This window comes from Macaca thibetana, chromosome 18 (assembly GCF_024542745.1).
Source record: "Macaca thibetana thibetana isolate TM-01 chromosome 18, ASM2454274v1, whole genome shotgun sequence".
Lineage (NCBI taxonomy): Eukaryota > Metazoa > Chordata > Mammalia > Primates > Cercopithecidae > Macaca > Macaca thibetana.
Genome location: NC_065595.1, coordinates 20,284,229 through 20,304,427, shown reverse-complemented (window position 1 = coordinate 20,304,427; position 20,199 = coordinate 20,284,229). Strand labels below are relative to the sequence as shown.

General features: G+C 42.1%; 1 protein-coding gene across 1 annotated transcript; it reads left to right on the top strand.

Annotated features, from left to right (window-relative positions):
• The first annotated feature begins 3,887 nt into the window (after positions 1-3,887).
• Positions 3,888-8,185, top strand: PMAIP1 (phorbol-12-myristate-13-acetate-induced protein 1). Its single transcript, XM_050767940.1, has 2 exons — positions 3,888-4,166; positions 6,519-8,185. The coding sequence occupies exons 1-2, from the start codon at positions 4,109-4,111 to the stop codon at positions 6,623-6,625; spliced, it is 165 nt and encodes a 54-aa protein (XP_050623897.1). The 5' UTR covers positions 3,888-4,108; the 3' UTR covers positions 6,626-8,185.
• The last annotated feature ends 12,014 nt before the right edge of the window (positions 8,186-20,199 follow it).

Sequence of the window (20,199 nt, the reverse complement as noted above, 5' to 3'; positions counted from 1 at the left end):
GTCTGTCTTTCTGTTTTTTTATTTGTTCGTTTGTTTGTTTTTTGAGACAGAGTTTCGCTCTTGTCGCCCAGGCTGGAGTGCAATGTCGTGATCTCGGCTCACTGCAACCTCCACCTCCCGGGTTCAAACAGTTCTCCTGCCTCAGCCTCCCCAGTAGCTGGGATTACAGGCATGTGCCACCACATCCAGCTAATTTTGTATTTTTAGTCGAGATGGGTTTTCACCATGTTGGTCAGGCTGGTCTCGAACTCTTGACCTCAGGTGATCCACCCACCTTGGCCTCCTAAAGTGCTGGGATTACAAGCGTGAGCCACACCGTGCCTGGCCTCAGTGTCTGTCTTAAAGAGAGATTTTTTTTTTTTTTTTGAGACAGATTTTTACTCTGTTGCCCAGGCTGAGTGCACTGGCGCCATCTCAGCACACTGCAACCTCTGCCTGGGTTCAAGCGATTCTCCTGTCCCAGCCCAGCCTCCCGAGTAGCTGGGATTACAGGATTACAGGCGTGCACCACCACGCCTGGCTAATTTTTGTATTTTTAGTAGAGACGGGGTTTTGCCACATTGGCCAGGCTGGCGGACTCCCGACCTCAAGTGATCTGCCTGCCTTGGCTTTCCAAAGTGCTGGGATTACAGGCATGACAGATACAATCCATCAAATATTCCGGCTAATTTCCTGTTAACAAACATGTTATACAGGAAACCAACAACAACAAGTTTCCCTTTTATTAGAACAAACACAATCAGATCTACAGCCTGTATATTTTATCCCAGGCTGACTCTAAATATGCCTCATTTATATCTCATATCTTCTTGTTTAACGGTCAAATCCTAGTTTCTGCATGAAATGTACGAATGACTATTCTATTACTAATCATGCTTGTCTTGTTTGTCATTGTGGTTCATATATACATATATATACTTTTTTTAACACTGACATTGAAATGATCAGATGTGCACTGTCATTTTTGAACTTGTTTCATGAAAAAGAATTATCTAATAGTTTTTTAAAATGTCATTTTCACCAGTCCTACTTAAAAAAAATAATAATAGGGAATTCTAACACTTCACGATACATTTTTATTAATTATTTTGTTTGGTCAAATATCTCTATGTTTATATTTGTTGCAAGCCCAACATTAAATGATACCTCCCTTTTCCAGAGGATATACAGTTAAGAGAGGCTATTCACTCTGCTTCTTCTAGCTGCTGCTTTTTTTTTTTTTTTTTTGAAACAGGGTTCTCACTTTGTCACTCAGGCTAGAGTGGAGTGGCTAGATCATAGCTCACTGCAACCTCCTCCTCCTGGGCTCAAGCAATCCTCCCACCTCAGCATCCCGAGTAGCTGACACTACAGCTTGTACTTGTATTTCCTGCAGGGACGGGGTTTCGCCATGTTCCCCAGGTTGGTCAGGAACTCCTGGACTCAAGTGATCCCCCTGCCTCCACCTCCCACAGTGCTGAGATTACAAGCATGAGCCACTATGCCCAGCCAATTCTCTTTAGAGAATGTTAGCCCTGCCAAAGAGTTGTTTATGGACCATCTCAAATCCCAAATCTTTAAAAGTCCTCTATAAACCAGCTGAATTTGACCCATTTCCAAAGTCCACCTCCCCCGACTTCTTTCCGCTCTTTTCCTCTTTGCAAACTGAATTTGCAATTCCCTAAAAAACAGAGTTGCCTAAGGTTTGTAGCCAGTACGGGTCACGTGACCAATTCTTTTCTAATGAAAATGTTAGAGGATGGGATTAACATACCTTTTGTAGGTAAACAATGTTATGATTCACTTTTTTTTTTTTTGGTTGTTGTTGAGTATATTCACTGCATTTCAGGGTGTGTGATTTGAACAACAGAAATTTAATAATTTATGCAACCAAAAAGTGAACGGTGTTCCTTATGTATTAAGTATGTCAAAATGAGCCTGGAGTGGTTTTGAATTACCACTTGGGGATAATAGATTTCAAGGCAGCATCTCCACTGTGCTTTCTGCATCTTGTGATGATTCCTGAGTTCTGTCCACTCTTACTCGTTTGTATATACCCCACTCAAAAACAGCCAACATCAGCCTCGAAACTATGTTGTTTAAACTCAAGAGCAGTTTTGTTCCATGCTTATATTGTTGACCATACCTTCAGCAGGACCAAGCCATAAATAAATATTTGCTGGTTTGAGTTGATTGAATGATTTAAGATAAATAAACAACCTCAAATGCCTACTGAGGCCAGATAATGTAAATGGGAAAAGCAAACAGCAGGGAGTGGGGTGAACAGGAGCACCCTAGGTTCCTCTAAAGGGTGTGGCTTCAACCACACACTTCAAGCCTATTTTGCACTTTTGGAAAATGGATCCCGGGTTGTCAGAGCTTCTGGTTTTCCAAGAGATGCTGGAATCTGGGTTTTTCATGCTATCCCTCAATGTTTAAAATGTTGGTCATCAATTCAAATTTTTACAATACATTTCGAAGGCCAATACTGTAAACCAAACTAAACACTTCTAGGGAGTCCATGCAACGAATTTGCAATCTTTTCATTAAACAGCACAGCTAATATGAAAACACGCTTTTTTTTTTCTTTTTCTTTTTTGAGACAGAGTCTTATTCTGTTGCCCAGGCTGGAGTGCAGTGGTGCGATCTCGGCTCACCGCAACCTCCGCCTCCCAGGTTCAAGCGATTCTCGTGCCTCAGCCTCCCAAGCAGCTGGGACGACAGGCGTGCACCACCAAGGCTGGCTAATCTTTTGTATTTTAGTAGAGACGGGGTTTCACCATATTGGCAAGGCTGGTCTCGAACTCCTGGCCTCAAACGAACCACCCGCCTCGGCCTCCCAAAGAGCTGGAATTACAGGCGTGAGCCACCGCGTTCAGCGAAAACACACATTTTCTAGGAAACTGATTGCTGGGAAGGCTACAGTGGGTAAGAGCTCTTGCTCTCTGTGGGCCTGCCTGGGTCGGGATAGGGGCAGTGCTCTCTGCCTAAGTGAACTTGGGCAATTTTCTGCAAACCTCAGTTTCCGCACCTGTAAAGTAGCAACAGTTGTTCTGAGGACGGAATGAGAGAATGCATGCCAAAGCCCTTAGCATGAAGCGGCTCCCAGTAACCGTTAACTACTCCTAATTACTACTCCTCATAATAGAATTACTCATGGCCTCGCTAAATATTGTGCAAATAATTTCACGTTCCCAGGTAGCTCATTCCTCCCACAAAAGATTTGAACGTTTGCCGTATGATAACGATCCACTTGTTTTTGCTAAACATCCAGAATGGGCGATATCGACCTATCTGGAAGCTCGCACACAAATCCCTTCCCAATTCAAACACGATGTTCTTTCTGGCTGGCACCAGAGCTTCTGTTTGCAGTGACTTCCTGGGACCCGGCGCCTTCTCACAGGGCCTCTGGTTCTCCTCTGCGCTGATTACGGTTCTTCCCATTTCCCTTCCCTGTTACTGCCCATACTCTTCAAGTTCGAAAAGTTTCCTTTTCCAATCCCTTTCCGGGACTTGTTTACCCAAGTCTCTAATTGCCAAGGCCTTTGGTCTCTCCCCACCCACAACTTTCCTCCTGGGAAAACTCTCCTCCTGGGAAAACCCTTCTCCTCCCGCCACTCCCAGCTCCCGCCACCACTGCCGCTGACGACGCCCAGCGTTTGCAGATGGTCAAAGCCGATTCCCTTCTCCTCCCACCCCGTTTTGTAAGGAAGTAATTTCGCGGCCGAGGGCTCTGCGCCCCCAGCCGCGGGTCGGCGCCGCCGCGGGTCGGGAGCGTGTCCGGGCAGGTCGCGCTCGGCTGGGTACTTCCCCGCCCGCCTGGGTCGCGCGTCCGCTCCCCGAGCGCCGTCTGTGGGGCGGGGACAGGGGCGGGCCCGGCGTCTAGTTTCCCTACGTCACCGGGGAAGTTCTTATTGGACAAAAGCGTGGTCTCTGGCGCGAGGACCTCATAGGTTCCCGGGCACTCACCGAGTGTACTTGGCAGTTTCGCGCGTCCGAGCAGTCGATCCCGGCACCCCTGCCCGCGGGTCTGTTCGTGTTCAGCTCGCGTCCTGCAGACGTCCGACGTGCTCCAGTTGGAGACCGAGGTTCCCGGGCTCTAGCTGAGTGGGCGGCGGCACCGGTGGAGATGCCTGGGAAGAAGGCGCGCAAGAACGCGCAACCGAGCCCAACGCGGGCTCAGGCAGGTACCGACCCGCTGGGGCCAGCCAAGACCCAGGCTGGGCGGGGTCGGGGCCGGGGTGGAGGTCTCGGTCGGGGCGGGCTCAGCCCGTCGGGGCTCGGGCACAGACTGCGCAGGGGCTCAAGGTCGGGCCAGGTCTGTGCCCTGGCGCGAGCCTTAGGGCGCCTCCAGAAAGTTCTTCGGGGGTTTTCCCCAGGACAGCGGGGACTGCAGGGACGGCAGGGACGGCGAGGGACCAGGCCGGATTTGGGATTGGGATGCAGCTGCATTACACCAGAGGCAAAAAGCTCGTCTCCTCCTCCCCACTTGTCCTTCCGCGGGGCCACGAGGAACAAGTGCAAGTGTAGGCGGCTGCTTCTGGGAGAAAGTGATTGTCGCGGCAGAAGGGGCAAGAGAGGACTCCGGAGACCGCCTGGACTCCCAGCCCTTCCAGAGACGGCCCCACAAGGGCAACCTGTGTTCAGGAGCCTAGAAAATCTTGTAATATTTAAATAATCGATCATGTGGGAGTTGGGGATAGGAGAATAGGAGTTAGTCCGCTTCCTTTTTTCATTCATTCATTCTCACTCCCCGCCCCCATACTTACAACTCCATCATAACTTTTCAGGCCAGCGCCCCGGCCCCATCCTTTTTCTAAATCTAACCAGAGCCCGAAATCTGTGTGGGCCATACTGCTGTTGCATCAGACGATTATACGCCCCCCCGCCCCCCGACCTTTTAAGTTACTTTCATTTTATAGAGCTCCTGGGGCGTACTAAGGAAGTGGAAGTGGTGCATTGCAAATGTGACCATGCCTAAGTTGGTAACAGGCTGCTGTCTCTGGCTCTTGTGTAGGATGGAAAAAACTTTGTCTACCTTTTGTGATGTCCTAGGATTCTGACCGTGTTTCTTTCTGAAGGATCTTACCTGTGCATAGCACTTTCTGGTCCGACTTAATTCCCAAGAATAAGAAGCAGCACAAAGTTCCCCTTAAACTTGATTTGATTGATACTAATACATTTATAGGTGTGTAACTGCAATTTTTAAAAAATTAAGGGAGTGAACAGGAACTATTTTCTGCCTTGTTTTCTACATTTTTGGTGAAAGGGATAACTTTTCCACTTAGAATTCAGGGCTTCCAATGTCGGATGCTGAATGTTATTTGGTGTTTCTTTTTTACTTTTAGGACTGTATATTAATATATCTCAATTTCTGTAGAACACATGTCTATGTAAATACTTCCCAAAATGTTTGATCCTGTAGCCCATAAAGAATAACGTCTTAGGAGATTTATTAGGTCTCTTGGTGTAGGAGTTAGGAAATATTTCACTCACCTCTTGTAGAGAGAAATTGGTTGAAATATAGGTTTAAAATTTTGCTTTACTATATATTTACAGCTTTGATTTGTTTTGAACCTAAATAGAGTATTTTCAGAGTCGATTTATAAAATAGACCAGATTTTAATTTGTAATCATGATTTTTAATGTTTGTAGTCATGAAGTAAACTCAGAAGACCTCAAGCTGCTCTTTGAAATATTCAAGAAAATTGAAATTATAGTCAGTATAGATATGATATTATAGTCAGTATAATGTTAACTGCACTTACTGAAAAAAGTGTACTTGGAAATTATAAGCATTATTTTTCTTAATATTCAGTTTAGAATAACTCAGTTCCAAAAAGTAGTACATATGTGAATTAAACATCACTTATTTTCTGCTCCTCTCATTCGCATAAAGGCAAAGGATTGGTACAGAATGGGGTTATAAGAAGAAGTGGGGTTACATTAAAATAGAAATGTTTAAATTATTTTAGAGAATGTGGACTTAATTTTAGAATAAGATTTTATGAGTCTTTTGTGAGAAAATTACAGAGTTTTTTTAAACGAGAAAAAGAATACATTTAGATTTGCCTATATAATGAGAGTATAACCTAAGCTGTAAATTATTGCCATTTGAAAATCAAATCCTACTTGAAAGCCACACAGAACTTGACTTCTGTTTCCCAGCCATCCTTAAATGAAAGAGAAAAAGATGACATCATCTAAGGCTGGTAAAATGACTAATGCTACTCTTTGTACTATCTGACATATTTGAAAGTAAGGTAACACTTGCCTCATCCAGGATGCATTTTTAAAAAACTCAAAGTAAATGTCTTTATTCTTACCTCAACGATTGCTTTCGGTGAGTCACAATGTGTGTGTGTGTGTGTGTGTGTGTGTGTGTTTTCCATTTGGAAAACAGGTGCATATAAAGCCAAAGTTAAGAGAAATGCTTCGTGGGATACTCAGTTTGTCACTAGTGTGGGCGTATTAGGTCTTGCTGGTTACAGTTTGTAATATCATCAATGTTAATGTCCATGTTTTGCTTTCCTTCTCAGAGCTCGAAGTCGAGTGTGCTACTCAACTCAGGAGATTTGGAGACAAACTGAACTTCCGGCAGAAACTTCTGAATCTGATAGCCAAACTCTTCTGCTCAGGAACCTGACTGCATCAAAAACTTGCATAAGGGGACTCCAAAAGAGACTTTTTCTCAGGAGGTGCACACTTCATCAATTTGAAGAAAGATTGCATTGTAATTGGGAGGAATGTGAAGGCACATTCACGGGTGCCCTTGGAAACGGAAGATGGAATACATCAAAGTGAATTTCTGCTTGAGATTTCCCAGATTATCATTCTTTGGGATGAGAGAACATTATAAAACCACTTTGTTTATTTTAAAGCAAGAATGGAAGACCCTTGAAAATAAGGAAGTAATTATTGACACATTTCTTTTTTACTTAGAGAATTGTTCTAGTGTTTTTGCTGAAGGTTACTGCTGGCCTAGTGTAAAGGGAGATGACCAATGATTAGACTGGGCGGCTGGGAAGAAACAGTTCAGTGCTTTGTTGTTGCTGTTTTTGGTGTTTTGCTTTTCAATGCCAACTCAGCACAATGTATATGATTCGGTTTATACATATTACCTTGTTATAAGGAAAAAATTCATTCTGAGAACACTGAAATGTTAGAGTCAATGTTGATTTCTTAGGTCACTACACAATGTAAAATCATTTGTTTCTTTTGACTCAAATTGTATGGCTTCTGTTCAGATGATCTTTCATTCAATGTGTTCCTGTTGGGCATTAGTGGAAACTATGGAAAACTGGAAAATAACTTTGAAAAAATTGGATAGAAGTATAGGAGGGTTACTTGGGGCCAGTAAATTGGTAGACTGAACATTCAATATAATAAAAGAACACAGGGATTTTGTGTAACCAGGGATAATTAAAAGAAAAAAGAAGTTGATTTTTAATTGATGTTTTTAAAACTTAGTAAAACAAATATTCAGAAGTAACTTGATAAGAAATGAATGTTTCTAAAGAAGTTTCTAAAGATTTGGAAAATGCTCCTTGTCACATTAGTTAGTGTGCACCCTACAAAAAGTGACCTTTTAATATAAATTAAGAATATTTTTATAATTGGAATATACTTTTCTTAAAAAAAAGGAACAGATAGTTTCATCTAGAATGAAAGTTCCACATATGCATCAGTGAATATAGGTATCTACACATACTTACCTACTTATATGGATATCTGTATAGATAATTTGTATTAGAGTATTATATAGATTCTTAGAAGGGTCGCAAGTAAGTTTCATTTTTTATCTGGGCTATATACAGTCCTTAAATGCATAAAAGAAATAATGCCATGATTTTATTTCAGCAAAAATAATTTTATTTATTTTGCCTATTTATAGTTAAAATATTTTTCTTTAGTTTGAAAATGTGTATTAAAGTTATGTTTTTGAGTTACGAGAGTCTTATAACTACTTGAATTTTTAGTTAAAATATCTTAATGTAGGTTATAGTCACTTTAGATGGAAGATTACCTCACATATGTTTTCTTCAGTATTACTTAAGATTGTTTATTTAGTGGCCGAGTTTTTTTCTTTTCAGCCTAGAGGCAGATATCTTACCATCTGGTATTTATGGTCTATCTTGTATTTAAATATATGTACACATATAAAAGTTGATACTGTGGCAGTAAACTATTAAAAGTTTTCACTGTTCTTTTCTGTGTGTTAATTTTGTCTTCATCTTGTAAGCTGCTGACTAGTAAGTGTTCATTATCAAGCCAAAGTATGTTAACTGATTTCCATCAGCAGACATCCTCTGACCTTCTGACCACACTGTCTCCTCCCAGTAGTTGGAGTAGAAAATATAGGAGAATTTGCATGATTTCTGTTGTCAAGGGACTTACACTTTAATTGAGAGGGAAAATAGTGAAAAATAGGCAATGAATGCCCTACATAGGTCCTTTTTTTTTTTTTTTTTTTAATTTCTTCTGAGACAGAGTCTTGCTCTGTCCCCCAGGCTGGAGTGCAGTGGCACGATTTTGGCTCACTGCAACCTATGCCTCCCGGGTCTGAGTGATTGTTGCGCTAAAGCCTCCTCACCGCGCCACCACACTGGGCTAATTTTTGTGTTTTTAGTAGAGATGGGGATTTCACCATGTTGGCCAGGCTGGTCTTGAATTCCTGGCCTCAAGTCATCTGCCTGCTTCGGCCTCCCAAAGTGCTGGGATTACAGCCTATAGAGATTCATGACCTCATTAGAGGTGTTTTGTGAGCTGGCATCCTTGACTGCTCCTGGGTCTGTCTGGCAAGAGGAGCTACAGGACGGTTTCCTTTTTGGCGACCTCACACTTCTTCCTCTGCTTCCAGCGCTAGAGTAGCAAAGATTGCTTCATCTGAGGTTAGTCATGTGCAAAAGGAGATGTAACTCAATGGCCTTCCTGTTTGAGTGTGTGAACTAAAAGATACCCCTAGTTTTTAGCTTCGATCTGGGAGCCACATCTTCACCCCACCCCTGCCCTGGGAAAGAGTCAGCTGACCCCTTAGAATGTAAATTGCCTTCCTAAAATGGGAAACGTGGGGAAAGGAGGAGGAGTTACTAGACGAAAAGAAGAACCGGAAAGCTGAAGGATGCGGGGGTTATGGACAAGATATATAACAATGCCTGCAGGGAAAGACTTCCGTCTGGGAAAGTGGGGTGGGGGCGGGAGCTTGGCTTCAGAAAGGGTGGGGACAAACTGCATGGTTTGATTTGAGAATCACTGGAAGAGTAACTCCTGTCCCTAAGACTCTTCGCATAGCCAGAACTGTTTTGCTAAATGTGCACCTCAGTAGTTCTTGCCACCACTAGAAAACAAATAAGGAAAAAAGTGTACCTTAAGCTTTTCTTTTATATAAAGAGTAACACATGAAAGTTTAGGCACAGATTCACAATCTTCAGGTATTAGAACTATATATTTTTTTGAGAACCATATTTTAATGTTAAAAAATGTCCAAGATGTTCAGGCAATTCTAATTATATCTGTTGACTGACAACAGCTAGCTTTTAAATTTGCATTTATATTATAAAAGAAAATGTATCTACCGGTGAATCAGTTCTTCAGTTTAAAGAACTGTGTGTTGTGATTTGGGTTTTGGAATCCATTGCAATAACTCTACAAACCTCTCCCTACGCCACTTCCTCTCCTCAATCACTGAGCAGAAACCACCTAAAGGGTCAAAAATCCTGTAAATCTCCTTGTCAGTCGTCAAAGGGGACGATCCATCAGGAAGAGAACCAACACCTTAAAAATAGATTTCTTAGGTCACTACACAACATAAAATCATTTGCTTCTTTTGACTCAAATTGTATTGCTTCTGTTCAGATGATCTTTCATTCATTCAGTGTGTTCCTGTGGTAACTGGAAGTGGTGTGACTGGAAGTGGTGTGATACAAGGAGTATCCCACTTTAGAATCCTGAAGCTGGACTTTCAAGACAAAATCACGAATGAGCTGGGTGACCTTGGACAAGACAACCTCTCTAAGCCACATTTAATCTGAAATTGAGACTTAGATCATCTTTAAGGTCCCTGAAGTTGGAATCATAAAATGGGATGGCAAAGCAGTCTGAAGAAGGTCTCTCACCTAGTTCCAAGTCTGTTGGCCCCCACTTCTGAGCTCATTTCAGACACTGTAAGAGGGAAGTTAAGGGTTTGCAAAAAGAAGCAGGGGAGTGGGATTTTAAAAGACCTCCCAAAATTTCTGTTTTCTGGATTCTTCTCCCAAACATTGACTTTAAGTCTTAGAGGAGGTTGAGTGGGAACCTCTTGGACTTGTATTTCTTGGAAAGGAGAGTTTGCTTTGCATGCAAGCTTTCCCAGTGTTGATATCACTGCCGGAATTCCTTCTTATGTGTAGCTGAAAATAGATAGGGTCACCTGATAGACACACCCTGCCGTGTCATCACGTGGATTTTTTCAAGTAATAGTTCCTGGTTAAAGAGCAAAACATTTGTCAATACTGCCCACGCACTAACTTCAGTTTCTCTTTTAAACACTTACAGAAATCTGTTCAGCCAATTCAGGGTGAAACATTCATGCTCATGATTTATTCCCTTATGGTTTTCTTCCAAGTATGCCATTCTTAAAATCACCAGAGAAATGGGAGAGTTGATAAGAGTTATAGATGGGGATTTTGGATTCTTTAATTTAGCAAGTTATTAACCACATGCTCTGCGCACCTCCCAACCACCCCCCTGCCCTGATCCATTCCATGTAATCTATGCTCTCTGCCATTAGACATCGCTCAGTGCGAGAAGCCTCGGCTTGGGTTTACACTGTGCAATAAGATAGAACAGAACAACATAGAATGTGCAAATAACTCCTTGGTATTTCTTGTGTTTCAGGAAAAAGACCTCTATTGTTCTTCTCATGCTCTGTCACTATGATCTCTAGCAGAGCCTATGAGATTTGCCCATTTCCAAATTCCCATCTTTACTCAGCCATTTTCAGAACGACTGTGTCCCTCTTCCACAGTTGTCATTGTCATTGTCTCTGGTTTCAGAATTGTCTTTTTGCCACTTTGTGCGACTCTGGATAAATATTTGATCTCTGTTTTCTTATAAACTGGTCCAAAATATATCTATTTCAAAGCATCGTTGAGAATCAAATGAGATGAGATGAACACAGTGCCTGGTTCACAGTCAGTGTCCATTATGTGAGTTAACTTTCCTGACAAGACAGAGGAAGGGTTAGAGATTAGCTTTCTTACAAAGCTATGGAAGATCTTACCCAATTAAGATTGTTAGACTGAACCGAAACCTTTCAAAGGAAGGCGGGTAGGGCAGTGGTGGAGCTGGAGGGGAAGTGGCAGTTTTTCCCTTGATGAGGCCATCTGCTTTTCATTTATAAACTCTTAGTAATGGTAAACCGTTTTTTTTTTTTTTTTTTTCCACCTGGTATACAACAGGTTTCACAAGCACTATTTAATTGTCCAAATCCCCTTGTATGTATTCATATAAAAATTCAGGTCCTGATTTACATAATAACATCTCAAGAAGTAGAAAGAAAGTTCCAGTCTAGTTATTTTTGACTGGGGTAAGGTTAGATTTGGGTACAGTAATTCTTCAAAAGGGAATCTTGAAATGCTCTCCCTGAGATAAGACAAAAAATGCATTAATTTGGAAAACACAGGTCAAACCCCAGCTGCCTTTGTTTTTGCCTTTAGGGAGTCAGTTGCATGCATCCACAGGGGTGCAATAGTGCTACTTTAAGACTATACTTATATAACTCATATATACTCATATATATATGTATATACATACGTACACATTTGAGTATATACTAATAGGAACAAAACTTCCACTAGATAAATACTACTCACTGACAAACCCATTATGTGCCAAATACTTTAGAAACATAAATTTATTAATTCACCTGGTGCTCACACACTGCTATTGGGAAGGTATGATTATCTTTTTCATTCTATAGTCAAGGAAGCAGCCTCAGAGAAGCAGCAGTGTCCTCAAAGTCCCAAAGTAGTCAATTGGCAAATGAGGAGAAGTCACAGGATTTGAACTTGGGCTTTTCTCTCTTTCTTTCTTTTTTTTTTTTTTTAGACAATCTCGCTCTATTGCCCAGGCTGGAGTGCAGTGGCATAATCTTGGCTCACTGCAGTTTCTACCTCCTGGGTTCAAGCGATTCTTGTGCCTCATCCTCCTGAGTAGCTGGGATTACAGGCTCACACCACCACGCTTGGCTAATTTTGCAGTAAAGATAGGGTTTTGACATGTTGGCCAGGCTGGTCTCGAACTCGTGACCTCAAGTGATCTGCTCTCCTCGGCCTTCTAAGCTGCTGGGATTACAGGTGTGCGCCACCTTGCCGGGCCTGAACTTGTGCCTTTCTGACCTCAAAATTCTTTTATCTTCCTACCACAATGCGACTGCCTCCCAGCGTGGGGCTGGAGGCAGGATCCCCATCCCAGAGCAACGCTAGTTTGTTTTCCATCCAGTGTCTCATTAATTACAACCAAGGTTTACACCCCTGCGTGTTCCGAGGAAGGCTGATGATTAAGTCAGCTGACATGCAAAAAAAAAAAAAAAAAATAGAGCAATCATTGCGGCCCCCATTTGCACTCATCTGGTATAGGGGCTTTCCAATCTGCAGGAATAAATGAGACTAACCCTATAAATTGTCTCACTTGCTAGGTAGTGCCAGCCAGCCAGGCACAGTCATGTGGCATCTCACTCCCGGAGAGATTTTGTGGAGGAGGAGAATAGAATTAATTCTGAAAGAAACAGCATTCATGGGCTCCTTTTTACCAACTTAAGCCAAAACAGCACCTACTGAGACAGACCTGCAGGAGCTATTTGTAAATGGAAAGAAAGGTATTAAAAGAAGCCTGTCAAAACAGCAACGGGTGTGTTTTTCCGGCTCCCCTGCAGTATCCACCCTGTTTCAGCAAGTCTAGGCAGCAGTCAGGAAGGAAGAAAAAATGGTTGCCACTACTTTTAAAAAAACCAAATAACAGAGAACATCTAGACTAACCAGTGTATGTTTGTGATGATTCATTTTGGACAAGTGTTGAGAACCCGTCAGAAATCAATGGGTGGTTATATTGTGAAATCCTCTGGTTTCACAAAGCCTGCATTTTTAGTAAGAGATTCCCAAATGCTGTCTTCAAGAAACATGAGTTTATTGATTCATCAGGAAAACACTCCCCTTTTCCTATCTGAATAAAAATGACACAATACCGCGCTGGTCACTGAAGCGAGAAAACAGCTCCTTCACCACTTTCGAAATCTTTACTGATGTTATATTAAAATGAACAGGTTTCTGAGAACTAGCAAGTCAAGACTAAAACTTTAACTTTCAAAATGTTTATAGAGGAACATAAGGAAGTCAGGCTAATAACTTATCAATGACTCCTGAGCTATCCTGGTATTGAGAGACCTTTCCCAGAGTCTTGGAAAGCACCTAGTCTAGATGATAAATCTAGGCTTTTTATTCTGAACTTAAAATTAACGTAAACAAGGACAAAGGGCAGTAACAAGGCGTCAGTGTGTTATTTGCCAACCATACTATTTTTAGAATAAGTTGGCTAAATTAAAAAGTATGTATACTTGCTTAAAACAGACTTTGCTGTAAGTTTCAACCCACATTATCTCATAGTTACACTGAAATTTTTTCTTTAAAGTTACACTGAAATGTTTTCTTTAAAGTTACACTGAAATTTTTTCTTTAAAAATATTGTGGGAGGCCACAGATATTGACCCTTTTCTTTATGAAAGCATTTTATTGTTTCATCCTTAATGAATATGGAAATTTCTTTGGTACTGGCTTGCCTCTGACTGTCCCGCTTTTAAAACTGAAAGTCCCTTGGCCAGGTGCTGGTGGCTCATGCCTGAAATCCCAGCGTTTTGGAAGGCCAAGGCGGGAGGGTCACTAGAGCCTGGGAGTTCAAGACCAGCCTGGGCAATGTGGTGTAGCTCTATCTCTACTAAAAATACAAAAATTAGCCAGGCATGGTGGCATGTGCCTGTAATCCCAGCTACTTGGGAGGCTGAGGCACCAGAATTGATTGAACCTGGGAGGCAGAGGTTGCAGTGAGCAGAAACCGAGCCACTGTACTTCAGCCTGGGTGACAGAGCGAGATTCCATCTCAAAAATAAATAAAATAAATAAAAACAAGCTGGGCGTGGTGGCTTACGCCTGTAATCCCAAAACTTTGGGAGGCTGAGGTGGGTGGATCACCTGAGGTCAGGAGTTTGAGACTAGCCTGGCCAACATGGTGAAACCCTGTCTCTACTGAAAATACAAAAATTAGCCAGGCATGGTGGTGCTACGCCTGTGGTCCCAGCTACTCGGGAGGCTGAGGAAGGAGAATTGCTTGAACCTGGGAGGCGGAGGTTGCAGTGAGCTGAGATCATGCCACTGCACTCCAGCCTGGGTGACAGAGAGATAGTTCATCTCAAAAAATAAATAAAATAAAATAAAATAAAATAAAAATAAGTAAAATAAAACTGAAAGTACCATGTCCTGGAAATGCTCTCACTTCCAGGCAAATCAGGCGAGTCACCCTTGTGAGGCTGTAATGTGATTCCATGGGAAACTTTAGTATCTGCATCTAAGCAGCTATATCCCACTACATTTTTTTTTTTTTTTTCGAGACAAGAGCTTGCTCTGTTTCCCAGGATGGAGTGCAGTGGCACAATCTCAGCTCACTGTAACCTCTAGACTCTTGGGTTCAAGGGATTCTCCTGCCTCGGCCTCCCTAGTAACTGGGATTACAGATGCGCGCCGGCACACCTGGCTAATTTTTGTATTTTAAATAGAGTTGGGGTTTCACCATGTTGGCCAAGCTGGTCTCAAACTCCTGACTTCCTCTCATTTCGGCCTCCCAAAGTCCTGGAATACGAGCATGAGCGCCACACCCGGCCCCCAATTGCTTTTTTTCCACCACTTTTCACCCAGTTGTGAGAAGCATATAATCATTATTCCCTGCCTACCACAAGTTTCAGTAGGGGATTAAAAGATACCATGGAGTCAAAGCTCTCAGCCCAGGGCATGACTGTTCATAAGCCACTAGTAAATGGCTAAAAAAAAAAAAAACTTTGTAGGATTACAGAGAGTTTACAAAAGCCAAATGTTATCATAGTTGTTGGAATTATTAAGTACAAAATGAGTGAAGAGATAAAGACATTCCTCCTGATTTATGGACTTTACAGTTGAGGAGACAGATGAACACAACCAGATGAAATATCTGTAAATGGTTCAGAACTCAAAGTTATAAGCCAACAAATTATTCACTAGAAAAAAGAAAAAAATGGCTGGGCACAGTGACTCACTGCTGCAATCCCAGCACTTTCAGAGGCCAAGGTTGGGGGATTGCTAGAGCCCAGGAGTTTAAGACCAGCTTGGGCAACACGAGGAAACCTTGTCTCTACAAAAAATAAAAATTAAAAATAATTAGCCAGCATGGTGGAGTGTGCCTGTAGCCCCAGCTACTTGGTGGGCTGAGGCTGGAGGTTGGCTGGAGTCCAGGAGGTCTAGGCTGCAGTGAGCCGAGAATGTGCCACCACACTCCAGCTTGGGCAAGAGAGAAAGACTGTCTCAAAATAAGAAAAAAAAAGTCAGGTAATATCAGTTACTTTTTATTTCAAGTAAAGGAAGGTGTTTATTTCACAATCATATAAGTTATTTTATTGTCAAAATCACTAGTGACTTAATTAATGAGCACATCTACCAAGTTATTATTGGGACTGCTTTTCCAAAAACTAGTTGCTTTGTTGACTTCCTCAAATATACTGTACTTTTGCCATGTTGTAATCTGTCTTCCATCTCCATTTTCTTTCCACAGTTACTGTTTTCCTAAAGGTCTAGTGGTCTAATTGCCACATCCAAAGGCCTCTTTTTACATTGCATCATGCTAAACCTCTGAGCGTCATCTCTTCCTTCAAACTCATGTAAAGTGATTGGCATTTGTCTCCAGGCACCTCGAGCCCTCTTAACTCTACTTAGCAAGTTCCTCTTCCCTTTTGTTCCTTAAATGTCAGTTTCACAAGGTTCATCTTTCAACCATGTTATCTAAGAGTAATGACCTCATGTACCCTCTTTAAGCTAACTGATTTTCAATTTTCGTCTTTCATCTGCCTTCTTTCTCCCTCTCCCAAGTTCTGTCTCTCTGCTTCCCTTTTAAGAATTTGTTTATGCTTTTTATGAACTCTGGATTTCTTTCTTTTCTCATTTTTGCTGCTCAAAGCTCTGTTATCCTTCAAGGTCCATGTCAAAATCCATTTCCTCTGAGAATTCTTTTCAGATTTTTCAGAACAGAAAGGGCATTCTATCTTTTAGATTCCCATAGCACATTTTTCTTTTCTAGATCCTTACTTCATTGTTGGTTCATTATGGACAAGTGTTGGGGACCTGGCAGGAACAAATGGGTGGTTATATTATGAAATTCTTTAATTTCACGAAGGTTACTTTTTAGTAGGAGGTTCCCACATGCTCTGTCTTCAAGAAACACACATTTATTAATTTGTCAGAAAAATATCCCTCTTTTCCCATTTGAAAAAAAAAACTTGTGCAATACAATATAGCACATGAAATTATAGGCATAATACGTTTTGTCTGCCTCTTCAACCTGATTATATGTTCCTATAGTTATAACATAGATCTAATTTACTTTTCACTCTGCTTCACTTAGCAAAATGACTATTATTCATTTGTTCACTCATTCATTCATTCATCCATAAAATAATTTTTGACCAGATGTGCCAAGAACTATTTGACACTAGAGATACTGAGATAGAATAACCAGGAGGACATACTACAGCCTCAAATGTCTCAAAGTCTAGTGAGAACAACAATTCAAAAATTAATTAAAGGCTTAATTATAATTAAACCTTTACATACAGTGGTAGGAGGTGAGTAGAAAGCACTGTGGAAGCTCTGAAGAGGCTCACAAAATGTGTGTGTGTGTGTGTGTGTGTGTGTGTGTGTGTGTGAGTCTGGCAGGAAGGACTGAAGTCTTCATGGAATAGAGGTTGCCTGAAATGATTGTTTTAGTTACATATTACTGTAACAAATTACTCAGAAATTTAGCAGCTTAAAACAGCATGCATTTATTGTCTCATAGTTTCTGTGGATCAAGATTCTGGGCATGGATTAGCTGGATCATCTCCTTCAGAGTCTCTGACAAAGCTGCAATCAAGTTGTTGGCTAGGGCTGTGGTCTCAACTGAAGGCTCCAGTGGAGAAGGATTCATTCTAAGCTCTCTTGTGGTTGTTGGAAGGACTTGATTTTGACACTGTTGTTGCCTGAAGGCCTCAGTTCCTAACTGGCAGTTGTCAAGAGGCCATCCTCTATTTTTTGCCACCGAGGCCTCTCCAGCCTGCTTCCTCAAAAGAAACATTTGAGGAGAACTAGAGATAGAAAGTACAAACAAGATGGAAGTCACAGTCATGTATAATCTAATCATGGAAGTGACCTCTTGTCCCTTTCATTATATTCTATTTCTTAGAAACAAATCACCAGGTCAGACCTATACTTGAGGAAAAGGGATCACACAGGATGTGAAAAGTAGGAGTTGGGGATTCTTGAGTTTGTTTTTTTTCTTCCTTTTTTTTTTTTTGGCAGGGTCTCGCTTTTTCAAACCCAGGTTGGAGTTTAGTGGCACAATCAGAGCTCACTGTAGCCTTGACCTCCCAGGCTCAAGGATCCTCTCACCTCAGCCTCCTAAGTAGCAGAGACCACAAATGTGTGCCACCATGCCTGGCTAAGTTTTTAACATTTTATGCTTATTTATTCATTTTTCTGACATAGGGTCTCACTCTGTTACCCAAGCTGGAGTGCAGTGTTTTGATCACGGCTCACTGCAGCCTTGACTTCCTGGGCTCAAGTGATGCTCCTAACTCAGTCTCCCATGGCACTGGGACTACATGTGCATGTCACTACTTCCCGCTAATATTTTTCTAAATTTTTGGTAGAGATGGGATCTCTCTATGTCTCCCAGGCTGGTCTCAAACTACTGGCCTCAAGCTTTTTTCCTTCCTTGGCTTTTCAAAGTTCTGGGATTACAGGTGTGAACCACTGTGCCTGGCCAAGGATCCATTATTAAAGGCTGTCCACCACCACAATGAGTCTTAAAGAATAAGAAGTTAACTCAGGATATCTTGCTCAGGCAAATGCATGATGAAGAGAATGCATATGGCAACGTGCAGAGGAGACACTTTGGTGCTGCTGGGTTTTAAAGTTTAAAGTAGGGGCCGGGTGCAGTGGCTCACACCTGTAATCCCAGCACTTTGGGAAGCCGAGGAGGGCGGATCATGTGGTCAGGAGATGGAGACCATCCTGGCTAACATGGCAAAACTCCGTCTCTACTAAAAATACAAAAAAAAAAACTTAGCTGGGCATGGTGGCAGACGCCTGTAGTCCCAGCTACTTGGGAGGCTGAGGCAGGAGAATGGCGTGAAGCTGGGAGGCAGAGCTTGTAGTGAGCCGAGATCGTGCCACTGCACTCCAGCCTGGGTGACAGAGCAAGACTCCATCTCAAAAATAAATAAATAAATAAATAAATAAATAAATAAATAAAGTTTAAAGTAGGAGATGAAGGATTTGAGGCTGGAGAGTTAAGCAGGGCCTGGTTTGTCATATGAAGGGGCTTTATCTTGCTAGTATAAGAAGGCGTAACGGGAATGTTGACATTTTAGGTATCTCAAGCTGGTGCCTAGATAGAAGATAGATTTGAGAGGGATAAATCTAGAATCTGAGAAGCCAGAAGGAGGATTGTTGTAGAAAGATGATGAAGACCTCAGTGTTGCCAGTCTTTTAGGGCAGGAGAAGAGGAAATGGGCTTGAGATATTAAAAAAGATAAAGTGGATTGAATTTTATTTGTTACATCTAGGGACGCTTAGGGAGAAACATCTTTCAGACAGCGTGGATATTTATCTATGAAGTTCAGGAAAGAATTAGCTCCAAGTTTGCCAGTCACATAAATATCAGTGGTGGGTCCAACTAGAAGAGTTGAACAGAGAATGAAATGCAAATGCATCTGGGGAATAGAAGGATGTAAAGAATGTACAGAGAAAGAGAGGCCTGAAAGAATAAGAAGGAACAATCAGAAATGAATGCCGAGAGAAAATATTGGCCAGGCACAGTGGCTCACACCTGTAATCCCAGAACTCTGAAAGGCCAAGGAAAGAGGAAAGCTTCAGGCCAGGAGTTTGAGGCCAGTCTGGGAAACATAGAAAGATCCCATCATTCAAGTCAAAGGATGAGAGGTGGTCAGATGCAGCAGAGAAATCCATCAGGATAAAGATTGAACACCACTTTCACATTCATGCATTCACTCAATTCTTTATTTACTGGGTACTGAGCTAGGTATGGGCCGTGAAGAAGACAGACATTTTTCCTTTCCCCAGGGAAGTTGTACTCCAGTGGGTAAGATGGACACTGGAGATAATTACAAGTACCCAAAGTAAATACAGAAAGTGCCACGAGCAAAACTAAGAGGGCACAAAATATTCAAGTAGAATCTTTTTAAAAAGCAGAGCAGGGGCACAGTTTTAAAGATTCCATCAAGGAAACTTCTTTTACCAAGCCAGGCAGGAAGGCTGTTCTAGCAGCTCTCCTCTGTGGCTTAGGAGTCCCAGCTTGCTTAGAACAATTAAGAGGTCTATCATTTGCTTTTTATTTTTTTTTATTTTTATTTTTTCCTGAGGCAGAGTCTCATTCTGTTGCCCAGGCTGGAGTGCAGTGGCATGATCTCGGCTCACTGCAACCTCCACCTCCTGGATTCAAGCGATTCTCCTGCCTCAGCCTCCTGAGTAGCTGGGATTATAGGCACGTGCCACCACACCCAGCTAATTTTTGTATTTTAGTAGAGACGGGCTTTTCACTATGTTGGTCAGTCTGGTCTCGAACTCCTGACTTCGTGATCCTCCTGCCTCAGCCTCCCAAAGTGTTGGGATTACAGGTGTGAGCCACTGCGCCTGGCCCAAGGTTTATCATTTCCTAAGGTAACTGTACAAGTACCACAGACTGGGTGGGTTAAAGCAGCAAGAATTTCTTCTTTCACAAAGTTTTGCGGTCTAGAGTTCAAAATCAAGGTGTCAGCAGGGCCATGCTCCCTCTGACACCCGTAAAGCAGAATCCTTCCTTGCCTCTTCCTAGCATCTGGTGGTTTCTGGCAATCCTTGGCGTTCCTCCGCTTGTAAATGCAACACTCCAACCTCTGCCTCTGTCACCACA